Source organism: Glossina fuscipes, unplaced genomic scaffold (assembly GCF_014805625.2).
Source record: "Glossina fuscipes isolate IAEA_lab_2018 unplaced genomic scaffold, Yale_Gfus_2 2, whole genome shotgun sequence".
NCBI classification, from domain to species: Eukaryota; Metazoa; Arthropoda; class Insecta; order Diptera; family Glossinidae; genus Glossina; species Glossina fuscipes.
In genome coordinates, this window is record NW_023998416.1 from 3,319,830 (window position 1) to 3,335,204 (window position 15,375).

Below are 15,375 nucleotides of genomic sequence, written 5' to 3' on the forward strand. Positions count from 1 at the left end.
TTAAGCATTTATCTGTACAAGGTATAGGTATATTAAGTGTGTGTTTTATGATTTTATCTTACAAGGTATAGGTGTGTGATATTATGATTCTACATAGGCATATTCGCTATGCGTTTTGTACCATACATTTGCTGCTGGAGGGGGCCTGCTCATCTTCTATTGAACCCCCAACGGACATGCACGGACAGATCGGACTGGCGGGTTGCCTGCTGTGGACAACTGTCTAAGGCGGGCGGACATGTGCGTCGTAAGGAAGCAGAATCGCTTCCTTACAGTAGATATGCAGATTATTATTATTTTTTAATTAAAATTTGCATTAACTACATTAAGGGACTCAAAGCTATCCTGCTCTTGTAGCAGCTTTACACCCTCCGGTCTTCTATCTTTCCATTCTGAAGTAAAAGAAAATATTGTGTGAAAATATAGAGTGCAAAAATCTTTTGTTTCCTCATGCCTTTCATTTTCATTTATGCTATCTAACCCATCGCTTCTAATACCATTTGAAAAAGTTATAGTGCGTACAATACGGATCATTACCAATATACAAAGAAAAAAAAAAATAATAACGAAATTGCGAAGAAGTTATTTAATAAATTTTTAGAGGAAAATTTTAAAAATTTAATTATAAAAATTACAGGATTTCGATCTAACGATTTCTAATCTGATCAAATCGTTGATTCATTTTAAATGCTTTTAAATTCCATAAGAGTCGCGCAATTGTCTTCGGCGTTGCCTTTTCTTTTAATTTTTCAAGAAGAACTGGTAAAAAAACGCCTCTTTTAGGCTGCTACTCTTTAAGCGAATGCCATTCCACTCGCGAAGAATTCGAAATGGATGAACGCTTTGGCTTGCTCGTTGATCGCTAACCTACTGAAATAATAGCGAAATGTAAATGAAAATAGAAATGATTTACTTCTAGCTTGGTCGACATCTTTATACCCTATACAATCTGTGGTACAGTGATATATTAAGTTTGTGCGAATGCTCGCAACACTCGCAAGGACTTGAGTTAAGCTTGCGCTGTCCGTCCGTCTGTCTTGTTTATTTGCGGTCAACGGACATGCAGCAACTGTCGAATTATTTTAATGAAATTTGTTACACTGACGTACTTTGATCCAAGGACGAACGTTAAAGGTTTCAGATCGGATTTCTCAAATAATGCCTTTTTTTTTTTTTTGAAAAATCACTTAATAGATAATTATAATGTTTTTCATGTTTTATGTTCTTTTAATTTCTATACTATATTAACCGATAGAACGACATAGGCTCTCCTTAACTCGTTTTTAAGAAATGTATTCATCTGATTATAAAAAAATAAGGTAAAACAACTAGAACTATTAAACGAAAGGTAGAAGGAGAAATATATAATTTAATTATAAAGGAAAGAGAATTTTAAAACTAATTTATAAAATAAATATTTGGTAAAAATAACAATGTAAAATAAAAAAGTTTTCCTTATAACAAAAACTGTGCTTTATTACTTTTTCTTATTTTTTCTACCGTATTAACCGACCTGCCTAAAAGTATGCAAATTGCAATTTTCTATATAAAATACAATTTAAAGTGTTTTGGCACTGGTTTCAATTGAATTTTTTGTGGTTTATTTCGTAAAGCAAATATAATTTCGAATTTTCAAAACTCTATACGACTACTACTCACTGTTAGTATCCGAAGAGAGAAAATTTTCAATATAACTTTTCCTAAACATTCAGCAACACATTCATCCCCAATTATTTTGCAATTTATATTATGATAATAAAAAAAAATATATATAAAAAAAATACAAAAATTTATACAAGAAATGAACCGAAAATTATCCAAAACGTATAAAAAAAAACAAAAAACAAAAGTAAGAAACTGAAAATGAAATTCAACGTCTTTACACACAGAGTGCTTATTTTCTCTCCCAAGCAGATGTTTGACTTTGGCTGGCCAACCACCATTTTTGCCGTGCAGCAGTGTATGCAACCTAGCCTTTGTATTATTTTTCCATGTATTGGTTGGGAGAGAAAAGCAAACAAAGCGACTTGAAAAGAGTATAAAAAAAAAAAAAAAAAAACAAGCATATACCAACTAATTTGGAGCAAATTTTGCACATTTCCGTTTCCTGACTGGCAGGAGTAGTAGTTCTAGCTGCGTTACACACACACACACACACACACACACCCAATCAAACATGCACTTTTACATTTGCCTGCTTGTTAGCATGCAAAGACAAACCTTAATATTTGAGCTGTAGGTAACGCAAAATGAAAACACAAACGTGTACAAAAAGAAAAAAAAAAAAGAATACAAGAACCAAGAAATGGAGGCCATTCATACATATTCGTATAAATTCGCATACCAAGCATAGGGAATATATTAAAGCTTCTTAGTTCGCCACTCATATAAACGCATATAAACATTTTTTAAAAGGCACACAAATTAAACTTTAAAATGTTCCAAGTGTAACGGGTGCTCTTCATATTTGCAAGACGCTCTCTATACTGCTACGAGAACTTGGGGTAAGCGTGCATTACAAATGCGGCCTTTAAATGTTGACAAGCCCAATATATCAAAAAAGCAAAAAAAAAAAACATTAACAATAGCTAAAGAAATTGAAAAGGAAAACCTTCGCAGCAGAATTGCATATACACGAAAACTTGAGCATTTGTTGTTGTGTTGTTAAGTTTTGTTACGTTACGTTGTTTAAATTTCATTTTCATTGCAATAACAACGGGTGTGTTATTTACATTAGTTCCTGTTGCTGTCGGTGTCGATGTTGTTGTTCTTGCTTTTTCTGCTATTGGTGTATGTGTCGGTTAAGTTTCATGCATCGTGCATTTTAGATTTATAAATATACAAAAGCAAACAAAATAATAACAACACAGCAACAACAACAAAATGAAAATGGGAGAAACCACAAAAACTGTTTACTGGGCAAACTCTTAAGTATATTTTTCTAGAGAATTGAAAACATTTGCTTATAAAATATACTTTTGGGAGCGTACTCCACACCGCAATAACAGCCATATTTAGTTTCATTTTTTCTTTTAGAAAACTCGAGCATGTTACTGGCGTCAATTTGTTTGGAACATCAAGGAATAACGTCATCTTTACAAGATGTACTGATTACTAATCAAGAAATGTGAAAAGTCAAAAAGATCTCGGTGAAGCCTCCTATTGCCCATAAAAATTAGCAAACAAAATTTTAAAAAGACACACAATCAAGACATAACATAAATGACGCACACAGCTTGACATGAACATATGTAGCTATTGGAATATTGGATATCTTTTGTTCCATTTACAGGCGAGCAAAACTTTAGTATCCTCAAGAGTGCTACAGTGACATTTATATTCTCCACACTTAAAATTTTACGGTAACTTTTTCAGTTCAACTAACCACTTAACGGATTTTCATGAACAATTCGGTTATAATCACATCCGATTATCATAAATCTTTCACTTCAAAACCGTACTCATTTTACCCCAGCTGATGAGTTCAGAGGCTAGAAGTACAGGAAGCGGGTGCTCCAAGTGTTCTCTATGGAACTCTTTCCTTACTTATGTCTTATCGCAAAAACAAAAAAAAAATTCAGTGGACTTCCATCCGCCCCAGATGTTCCACTATTAAGCCGAACATACAGGAACACTTTTACCTTTTCTCTCCACCCCCTACCTAATTCTTCGTGAATATTACTGCATCTACGTATATCGAAGATGTCCTCTGACTTTCTTGGCTTCATTGTACTTTGCAAATTTTTGAAAAATAAAACTCCGTCTGGTGAATGCTTCCAAGCATCTTGCTCTAAACCCTTCAACAATATTGTTATAAGGTCACTTTTAAAGGCGCATGCCGAAAAATATTTTTTTTTTCCACAAAAAGTCGCTAAAAATTTTACAGAACTGCCTGTTGTCTTGAACTCCAGCGATTTGTGTAGCAATACATTTCGATTTTTTACCGTTTCGTACATAATCAATTAATGAAAAATCGTTTTGTATCTCAATCAACATCTTTTCGATTATTATGCCGATTATTCTGCTTTAGAATTGAAAAGGACGTAAAGTCCTCTTTATGCATTTTTAGCATTTACGTTCATTTAAAAAGAAATCCTGCAGAATTACGAAAGTTCCATCCGCATGCGATATTCAAGAAAAGCTTCACAAATCCATCATATTGGTCAGAAGCCTTTTTATTTTACAGCTTAAGATCTCATCATACAATTGGCGTGCTTATGGGCACATATTTAGTTAGCAGAACCGCCGCTGTTGTCAATAGTTTCCTTTTAATATCTGTCCGAAATCTAAAGAGAGCAACACATTGCTCATGCGGTCGATTAGGACGAAGCAATGCAAAGAATATTTTTGATCATAACAAATCTGAACGTCTTTTCAAGAAATCTTACTAAAATTTCATACATACATACATAGCCTTTGCTTAAGTTAAGAATTGATTTACAGAGTAACCCTTATCCCCCTACAACCACTGTAGCTTTACTTGAAAAGTAAAAACATGTTTTCATCAGAGTTTTATGAAGTCATGAAGAAAACCAAATTTACAAAAAATTTCTCAGTTGATTTATTTATGAAGCTTTATTACTTCCCCCTCTCCTTGTATTTCATATAATTTTTAACTTTATTTCAATATTTATTTTCAAGAACATGCTATTAGTTGTGGTGTCGAGCTATTAGATGTGCAATGATGGGTATTTCGAATTCGTACTAGTGTGAATATTTAATTCTCTTCTTCACTCCTCTTTTTTTTTTTTTTTCTTTTTTTTTTTGATAGTTGAGTCATTCATAAAATTACAAAACTGAAATGTTTGCATTGTACTTATTTGAGAAAAGAAACAATTGCACAACAACAACGAGAAGAGGATAAAATAATTTATTTATGCAATTATTTTATTAAATTGTGTTGCATTGTAATGGAAAATAAAAAAAAAATATATCTCTCTCTGCATATTTTTCAAAACATTTAAATAATTTGAAAAAATATGAATAAATAGATCTCCAGTCTAACGAATATCAGATAATGCCTTGGAAAATTTTGTTTGGTTTATAAAAACAAAACAAAATTCAATAAGCAACAGTTTTTTGTAAAAAGCACAAAGCATTCTCTAAGGCATACAGGTGCACTTATGTATTTCGCGATTGTGTTTATAAACTTTAGAAACATTAGTTTAAAAAGTATTTTATAACCAGTAGTTTCATGGAGATGAACCGCTTTTTTCAAGAGAATAAGTAAACAATATTTTATTCAAAACTTTGTCCATTCTTGGCAAAATATGAACTCTTCGCTGCAAGGTAGACATACAAGATTTCCTGTGTATGTATTCCCTTTTGGGTACCGCGATTAGAACGAAAATTGTTACTTAGACAGTGGTTGGAATAGCTATTAATATGGAAGTTGAAAACCTAGCAAACACATAGGAGGCATCGCAGATTCAAACTTAAGGCTTCTCATGTTTCTAGGCAATAGGTCGTACAATAAACCATCGACTATTCAGCGCCTTACCTAATAACACATTTTGATCATCATGCCCTTAGTTCTTCTGGAGCCGTCCACTTTACGCATTTTCTGACTTAATGAGGGTATTTTCCTGAAATTTTCTTCGTAAAAACCGAAATCAGATAAATACAAAGCTGTTCGCGAAAAGTAAATTTTTTCACCTCAATGCTGCCCACGTTGTTATCATATAACCTACGCATCCTTAAATCTACGTAACCTTATCTGTATGACGCAAGAACGGATGACAAAAGTCAAAATTTCATGCAAATGTTGTTAAGTACAATTTACAATATCCCCTTACAATTGTTGAAAGGCTAAGTGATCCTCGGAAAAACTCTATTATTCGATTAATGGCGGTTAAGTCACTCAAAGCAAATTTCAATCGCACACCTTGCCATTTGGGACTTACTTGCAACCAAACTGCCCTGATAAACATTGTTGTTTATTATTATGAACTTTATGGAAAATTCTCTCTTGCTTTACTTTGTACTGTGGTCTTATCCTTCGGGTATATTTAATTTATTTCAGCAATTTAATATATTTTTAGATATTTAATATTTCTAAGAAAAGTTCAAAAGCATTATTCGATGGGCAAGCAAGTATTTGTCTTCTTTACATATAAATTCTTTAGAAGAATTTCTACCAACAAATTGCTTCTTTCAATGTCATGCTTAGGTTAGTACACTATAATTTTGTATGCAACAATTAGCTCGCGGTCAATTTTAAAGAATACAGGAGAATAATAGATCGTTTCCAACGTCCTTTATATTTGCTTTATGAAAGAAAGAATGAACTGTGTTATCAGCAAGCGACGCTTATTGCACTACATAATACTGTTGCCAGATATATTTTACAAAATTCTATTTCCAAGAATTTTCGCATAAGAGTGAAAAAGTTTTGACGACAGGCAACGGCACTATTAAACGTACCGCTTCCACAATCTTTAACAAGCAATCAAAAGTGTTTGAAACTCAATTCAAAACTGATGTCGCATATTCGCCAAACGTGACCTGTATACCATTCCGTGATACTTGATTTGTTTTTGCCGCAAAATGCGGTGATTGCAGTATTGTAAAGTGTTCAGAAAGACGCCCAAAATAGAAAAACAAAAAAAAAGAAAGATGAATGAATCTTCCCCAAAATGAAGTTAGTAATTTTTTCTCTAGCCGCGAGAAGTACACTACTCTACATGGCACCTCAAATATATGCCGAAAGTAAGGTGTATCAATTTATTTAGAACACGGAAAGGACGAGCATAATTCTTTCGGCAATTGATTTCTTCCCTATCCCTATCTTTCGTTCTTCATTTCTTTAATAAAAAACAGCAAAAAAAAAAAAAAAAGAAACATATATGCTACGTATGCGGGAAAGGCAAAACGAAAGTTTGTCAAAAATGTTTTTCCCTTGCAAGTTTTCCTGCAGAGATATTAATCTCTAAATTGCTCTTTACTTTGAGCAGCCAAATGCAAGTGATGTCAATCAATCGAAGGCTTTGATCGAGTTACAAAAACATTTATATCGCACATAACGGGGGCCGAACGAAATCCCACTATGAATCTATTTCGACATTGTGTCTATTGGTAAAATTTACTTCATTTATGGATACAGTTTTGCAATAAAACTGACAAACTATTAAAACTTATTGGAAAGTTCAAATTACTTTCGTACCACTATGTTTTAAAGTATTTTAGAAAATCTTTAAAATCTACAAGAATTTCATAAGTAAGACATTGTTGTCAAATGCATTTTCAAGATTTTTAAATAACTTAGATATGTATAAGAATTCCTAGAAGAGAGAGAGAAATATTCGAAAGAATTTTTGAAGGGCATTTTCTAAAGATAAAAAAAAGGTTTGGCTCTTCATGTAATTGCTTAGAAATAAATGCAAGATTTTTCAAAATCAATCATGAAGCATCAAGCACCTTAATAAATACTATTAAATAATATATTTATTATCTCCTAAGCACGCACGTATATAAATGTGAACATGTTTAGCAATATATCAAGCGTAAATCGTACAAACTATTCTTGTTACGAAAAGGTATTATAGTAAAAGCGCTTTTCACACACAACAAAAGACTCTTTCTCTGTCTCTCTCTCTCTCTCTCTCTCTCTCGCTCTTTCTCTTTCCCTCTATCACTCCTACCCGTTTCGCAAACAAATAATTGAAAGTAATTTGTTAGAAATTACATTAAATTGGAAGCACGTTATTTTTTCCTCGACTTTCTGTTCCGTTCTGCGTTGTGTTCGTTTCGGTTTAAAACCAACAATAAATATATTCCGATTGTTAATAAAATAAAAAGTAAATATATATTATATTCTATTGTGGATGTTTGGTGCATGTGCAAGTACCAGCATTTGACATTAAATTAAATGGCCGACTGTAACAACTTGAAAATCAAAACTATTAAATTTTATTCAGTATTTGAAAGTATATGGAAATTACGCAAACGCTCGCGTATATGAATGCTCTACATACCGTTCAGTTGATGGTCTACCGGCAAGCCATATGGCAAACAATGATATCAAAAAACTGGCCAAATCGGTTAACAAGTGAGCAGCATCGGTAGCAATTGCCAAACTGTTGGATAGAATACCACCTGCAAATACAAACAAACATAAAAGTGTAAAAACGATAAAAAGCATATATAAGCGCTTGAATTAAAAAAAAAAAAAAAAGAAAAAAAGAATCTATTATTAGTTCTAACAACATAAAGGTGGAGTTTTACAGTAAGAATGGGAAAAGCAAAATATCAAGAAAACGTAGAAGTCAATAATTCTCCTTTTACTGGTCTATGAACGCTTACTCTGTAAAGCAAAAACAATATATACCGTATATATTATACATATACATATATATATACACGTATATATATAAATATTTCCTATAAATCGATTTTAATAACATAACTTTAGTTAGTGCCAGTGTAACATATGAGTCGTTAACCTTATTCCCAGTTAAGTTTTCATTTCATTTGTTTTCCGTATATACGTGTGGCACAAAGTCATATTTCCTGTTTCCTGTCTGTGTCGATTTCCGTTATATCAACGAACCAACCACATCATTTTTGTTAGAATTCCTGGCTATGTGTGATTTTATGCTATTGTTTTCTTTTTGATTTTTTCATAATTTTCATCTCTTTTTTTTTTTTCTTTATTATTCCTTCTTTGTAAAATCTAAAAATATTTTAATCGTATATATGTATGCACAAATATATGTATATTTATATGTGAACTTACCTACAATCATACATAGCATGAAAAATAAGCATAAAATACTAGCAGTTATTAGCTTACGGCGTGCTCTCTTATCAACACCTTCAACACGTGAGCCATAGCAATAATCACGCACTGAAAGTAAATCAAAATTGAAAATTTTTTTGCATAATAGAATATAAGTCACGCGGCAACATATATAATATAAATATAATAAATAAAATTATTTTATTGCCTACATTGAGGATTAGTGCCTACAAAATTGTTTATTGCTTGCTTTTTGGAGTCATATAAAACAGACTTATTAAATATAAAATTTAAATTAAGAGCTACTATAAGTCGGTTTTAGCCTTACCTCATTTTTTTCGGCTATATACTATTCTCAGTTTTTATAGAAATATTCACTAAAGTATTTGCTTTGGAAGTGAAATTCACTTTATAAAAATAAAATATTAAACAAACAGTCAAAAATTTACGGTTGTTGATGAAAGTTGTTTAATTTTAATAGAAACATATAAAAAAATAAATAGTAAAAGAAAAAAATTATTCCAGTTGAATATTTTCAACTATCATTTAATCATTCGAAAATGATGTGAATATAAAAACACATATACATATATATATATATATATAGAATGTATGTGTACATAAATATATACATATATATATATATATATACTATGTATATAACACATAGATACATATTGCGTCGAAAGAAAAGTTCATGGAGTCTTTTGCCCATAGATGGCTTTAGGGTCGCGTAACTTTTGATAATAGCAACCTTATCGAGCCATCGAGCTTATGTACAATAAAATATAAAGGAGGAAAGAAAGAGAATGTGTATATGTGTGTGTGGGTGCACGTGAATTCGAGTGTGTTGATTTACAACGAAGGTATCAAATATCATGCCTATAACTGTGTATCTAGTGTTATATCTATGTTTTATAGATATACGTTGCAGTTGATATGTACACATTATAGACATCAATTAACGTTATAAGCCTTATAAAGGTTTATAAGCCTATCTCTCAACCGGTATACTAAGATGAGTTCGTTCAATCTGCATCAAAAAAAAGTATTTTATTTTTGCAATTTAAAATTCATGTTTTATAAAGGCGCGACACTGGCTTTAGTTTTTAAGCCCTAAAAAAACATTAAGGACATTACATACAAGAGCACGCAAAGAGAAAAGGGCAACAAAAATTGCGAATAACGAGAGTTGTTGTTGGTATTCCTTGTAACAGGCCATGTTATCTTTCCCGTTTGTTTGTATACAAACGTGTACATACACACACACACACACTTATACACACAAATAAGCATACAGCAGTTTACAACAGCAGTTTCATACAAATGACAATTGTCGTTACCACTTCCTAGTGCGTATAATATAATGCTCCTATTGGAAGCCCCATGTGGCTGAGCTTCAACAACAAGTACTTTTAATGGCCTACAACCGCGTCCGCAATTGGTTTGTTTACTTGTTTTTTCTGTGTTGCCGTATTTCGCCTGCTTTTTTAACCCATTCTTCTTTTCTGTGTCTACGTATTTTGTATGTTTATATTAATATTGTTGTTTGCTTTTTCTTTTTTTTTTTTTGGTTTGGATGACGGGAAAAAAAGGGTCGTCTCTGTGAAGTGCCGTAACACCAAAGTAGTAGCAATACTCGCTGCACCCGGTACATATTGTGTATTTGTATTGTTAAGCTTTTTTACAACGCTTTACAATCGTTGTTTTGCTTGTTTGCGGACTTTGGTGCAAAATATAAATTGAAATTAAAACAACAAAAAAAGAATTATATATATATATATATATACATTAAATGACAACAAAAAATTTGTTAAGTGTAGTAGAGCAATGCTCGGTTGTAGTGCAGCTACAAAAACAATAACAAATTATTGTTGCAACAATTGGCTACAACTGTTGTAAATTTATTACAGTCAACCTTCATAGTATCATGCAAATAAGAACTTTTATATAGTGGTGTGCGTGAATGTATATTTGGTATCTTACCCTTTGTTGGTGCGTTTGTGTTTATGCGTTCACAGTGCATCTTTTAGTCTATTAATAACATTTAATTGGTTTTCAACGGCTATAGTTTTTTGCTTTCATCGTCATCCTCGTCATCGTCATCAGAGAAATCCAAATTTTCCATATATATATATATATATATTTATTATTTATTTTAATAAGTGAACTTTCGATATAACAAACATTAACAAAATTGCAAAAGAAAAAAAAGAAGGAAATAAATATGCAAAGTACAATTTTTTTACCCAAATCTCCAAAAAATTTCATATTCGATCAACTTTTCCCGTTACAAGTCATAACGCGATATAAAAACACTCTTCAATTAAAAATTAATTCATATCGGAAGTTTCCTTCTAAATCAAGAAAAATATTCATTGAAAATAAAACACAAAAAAAAAAAAAACGATATTACCCTACTTTCCATCCATATATACCTATCTATCTATACCGAGTAATTAAAAACAAGTCACTTAGTAAGTGAAAATAGTATAAAACTGAATAAATATATTTTGCTCCGACTTCAACTAAGTACTTATTACAATGTTATTACTTAGTGTACATTTATTCTGCAGCATTTTTTCGCTTGCACTTAGTTGATAATATTAGGTTTGGGAAAAAGAAATCCATTATTTTTATATGAGCTTCAGGACTTTATTTAACATGCTTCGGATTGTCCGATTTGGGTCAAATATGCACCGTTTTGTTGTATGATTTGTTGCCATTTTAAAGGTAACTTCAAAATGCCTCTCTCATAGAAGTCCTGGTCTCTATTTGCAAAAAACTCTAGTAGTCGATTTTCACAATCCTCCCTAGATTCCAATTTTTTATCATTAAAGAAATTTTGCAATGCAAGAAAAAGATGATAATCGCTTGGTGCCAAGTCCGGACTGTATGGCTGCATGGATGCATTAAAACTTCCCAACCAAGCTCCCGAAGTTTCTGGCGAGTCACTGTAGATGTGTGTGGCCTAACGTTGTCCTGGTGGAACACGACACCTCTCTGGTTGGCCAATTCTGGCCGTTTCTGGTCAATCGCTATCTTCAAACGGTCCAGTTGTTGACAGTACAGATCAGAATTTAGCGTTTGGCCATATGGAAGCAACTCATAATAAATAATCCCCTTCCAGTCCCACCAAATGCATAGCAAAACCTTCCTGGCCGTTTGAGGTGCTTCACCGCTCTTTGACCACGATCGTTTTCGCACAGGGTTATCGTATGTGATCCATTTTTCATCTCCAGTCACCATCCGTTTAAGAAATGGGTCTATCTCATTCCGTTTGGCCAAGGCTTCGCAGATGGAAATTCGATCCATCATGTTTTTTTCTGTTAATTGGTGTGGCACCCAAACATCGAGCTTCTTTTTGAATCCAGCTTTGTGTAAATGGTTTAAAACTGTTTTATGGTCGATTTTTAGCTCCTGGGCGATGTTACGACTGCTAACATGCCGGTCAACTTCGATCATTTCTCCGATTTTATCCACATCCATTTCGACGACCGGCCTACCTGTGCGAGGTGCATCTTTAACATCAAAAATTCCTGAACGGAATCTACGAAACCGAAATTGCACATAATTGACTGTTACAGTATCGTAACCGCCTGGCTTGCATTTTCGCCTTTGTCAAAGAAAAACTGTAAAATGTACCGAATTTTCTCTTTGTTCACTTCCATTTTTAACACGCTGTGTAACTCACAACTGAATGCACCAAACAAAAAACAGCACAAGAATTTTTTTTACTGCGAAATGTCACCTTTCCAACGAGCATAAATCTGAAATTGTTCGATCGATACTTTACGAGAAATCTATCAGTGCAGCCATTTACCGAAAAAATGATGGATTTCTTTTTCCCCAAACTAATACTACCTTGCCAGTACGAAAAACCAATCAAAATATTGATGCACACTTTTTAAGTACATTAGCACATTTTTTGTCGAAGTTCATATAAAATTTTAACTCTTGCAAGCAGAACCATATTAGTCATGCAGGTCGCACTTGTGCTTACAGAACAAAAGTAGAGGTTTTTGATAATGTTAGCTAAAAAAGAATAGCGTCGATTTTGTTTTTTCCGAGAGTCGACTATAATATCAGTTGAAGCTAAGCGATCAAAAAAATAATGTTTTACTAAAGAATGTTAAAGAAGAATGAAAACTGGTTAAAGTCAAGGCTTTCAGAATTGCCAGGCCTAGATATGAATTCACCCGACTTTTGGAGCCACGCAGAACACTTTTGGAACCTCCCGAGCACTATGGATATCATTCTTAGACATCATTTAAGTCAATAAAAATATGTACATAACAACTTTAACTTCTAAAATGTCTCGAAAATGAACATTTCTTAAGGCTTTAAAAGTACGTAACTAGAGCAGCATCAACTTTTTGATTTAAAACTTTTTTTTTTTTAATTTAGGCTCAAATGGAAATAAGAAAATTACGTACTTCACTTGATACAATGGATACTTTGATGGGGCTAATAGTGTGTGAAGGCAATTAAGGTTGTGAGGGTTTTAGCATATCGAACTTTATGCAGAGTATCCGATTGCGGTGAAGAGCTTGTATTCTTCTTACTGAACATCCCTTTCATCAACTAGTCTGGCGAATAGAGGAGGTGGTAAAACTGGTGGCCGCTAAATACCTTACCTTTGCTGTAAAAGCTTGCCCACACTTTAGGCCTTGGGTTCACTAATAAGTACCGTAAGCCTAAAAATAATGTAAATAATTATTTACATTAAAACCACATAATTGAAGAGTGTACTTTGTACTTTTCCAGGGCTTTTGATCGATTCTCTTCTCTATAATTTCGTCATTGAAGCCTGAAATCTTAAGTAGTGTTTGCTTAATTCGTCTGAATGTAAATTTCATAGTCAGTAATAAATAAAAAAAAAAAAAAAAAATGACTACGATTAGCTTTTCCCCGAAAAGGCGAAACAAAAATTGTCAAATATTTCAAAAACATTTACAAAGTCTTTCTTCATCGTTTACCATTAAAATCACATTTAAAATTTATATCGAATAATATCTGTTCCGACTTGCACACTGCGCTCGAAATTGTTAACAATTTCCTGTTTGTTGCTTAATTGCATGAAAAAAAAATAAAAAAAAAAGAATAAAAAAAAGCATATTTTAGTCACCAGCTAATCACGTGAGTGTATATAAAACTCAACAACGTGAAATATTGCGCACAGACACACTTATTCGTTGCTTGCTTTCATAGCAATTTTTTCCAGTATTCTTTGGTTTATTCGTTTCAAGAATATCAAGATAAATTGGCATTAATTAAATACTTAAATGTTAATATTTTGACATACATATGTTCGTGTGCATGTTAACATTGCTTACATTACGTTATGAGCAAATTCTACAAAATTTACATGAACACCGGCAACACAGAGTAAATAAAGAATAAAAATTCACGAGTGGATATGTATTTATACACACTCTATATATAAATGCGAGTACACATTCTTGTGTTTGTAAGTAAGTGTGTGTGTGCGTGTATGTGCATGTTGATGTTAATTTTTTTCTTTTTTAAATAAATTTTTGCCAAAATAATATTTGTATATTAATTTACAGCATACAACATAATGATAAAAATGATTTTCATAGACAAACGTTACATGATTTAAAAACAAAGGAACAATTTACACATGACTTACACCGAATATCTAGATACCTATGTCCCTTGTTTCTTCGTATGTTCACCCTAAAAATATTACAAGTTCACACGCCCGCTCCGAAAAATGATATCAACACAAATGGCAAACATCATCAACATGTCGTCAATGTAGCGTAAACTGATATTAGCGCTGATAGAGGTATTCACTATATATCCGCAAAGTAGACACAACTTTAGACGAGTTTTACTTTATGTTATTGTAAAAAATTCAAAGAACTAAAATCGTATAGCAATAGTATTGGTTCTAAAGTTTTCCTTTTTTCTAAAAGTAACGACCAGAAAGGAGTTAAGAAAGAGGAGAGTATGGGATGGTGGTGCAGCCCATTGTGAGTACGTATGCAATCGGTAAATGCTTGTCGACTGACCATTTAGTCTAGCTAGGATTTGAATCCGTAATCATTGCTTAAGTTGGAAGTATGGCCCTGGTATACCTAAGGTAAGTCTCTGATGACTTCATATGAAATCAATTGCTTTCAAGCTGAGTGGCAATGCCAATTATGAAATGCTGGGAAAAAATAAGTCTGTTCCCTTCCAATCAGCTGCCTCTATATAGAATCATGACTGCAAAACATACATACATATTCGAAACGGATCAAAGGATCGAAGGGTTGCTTTAGAAATTTACATTTCATTCGCATATCCGATGCATTAATATCGTCTGCCTGAACGAGATAAAGAAATCTATTGAGTCAGATCGATAGGGATTGCCTGGTTGGTTTAGCAGTAAATGAAGATAATTAATTGCGAAAAACTGCGTACCAAGTCGCGAGAGGTTATTCTTAAAACTATCTTCAATTAAGAACCATCATAATGTGCATTAAGACAAGGGAGCAATATCGTGCCACATTCCTGGGTTAAAAGCTAACGTAAACTAATGGCTTCTCTGTCGAGTTCTACACAAAACTCCCTGTGTAGATATCCCAGTACAGTTCAATTCTATATGGAACTGTTTCAGTTCTGCATAA

General features: G+C 32.7%; 1 protein-coding gene across 2 annotated transcripts in view; it reads right to left on the reverse strand.

Annotated features, from left to right (window-relative positions):
- Positions 1–15,375, reverse strand: part of LOC119633899 (zinc transporter 2) — a 69,319-nt gene that overhangs the window by 33,603 nt on the left and 20,341 nt on the right. For both annotated transcript variants that reach the window (XR_005246908.1, XM_038027714.1), the window contains exons 3-4: positions 8,735–8,845; positions 7,974–8,094 (exon numbers count right to left, since the gene is read on the reverse strand). Coding sequence is in view for 1 of the 2 variants with exons in the window: in XM_038027714.1 (XP_037883642.1) it covers positions 7,974–8,094; positions 8,735–8,845 (232 nt within the window). In the remaining variant the exon portion in view is untranslated. The remainder of the gene's footprint in view (positions 1–7,973; positions 8,095–8,734; positions 8,846–15,375) is intronic.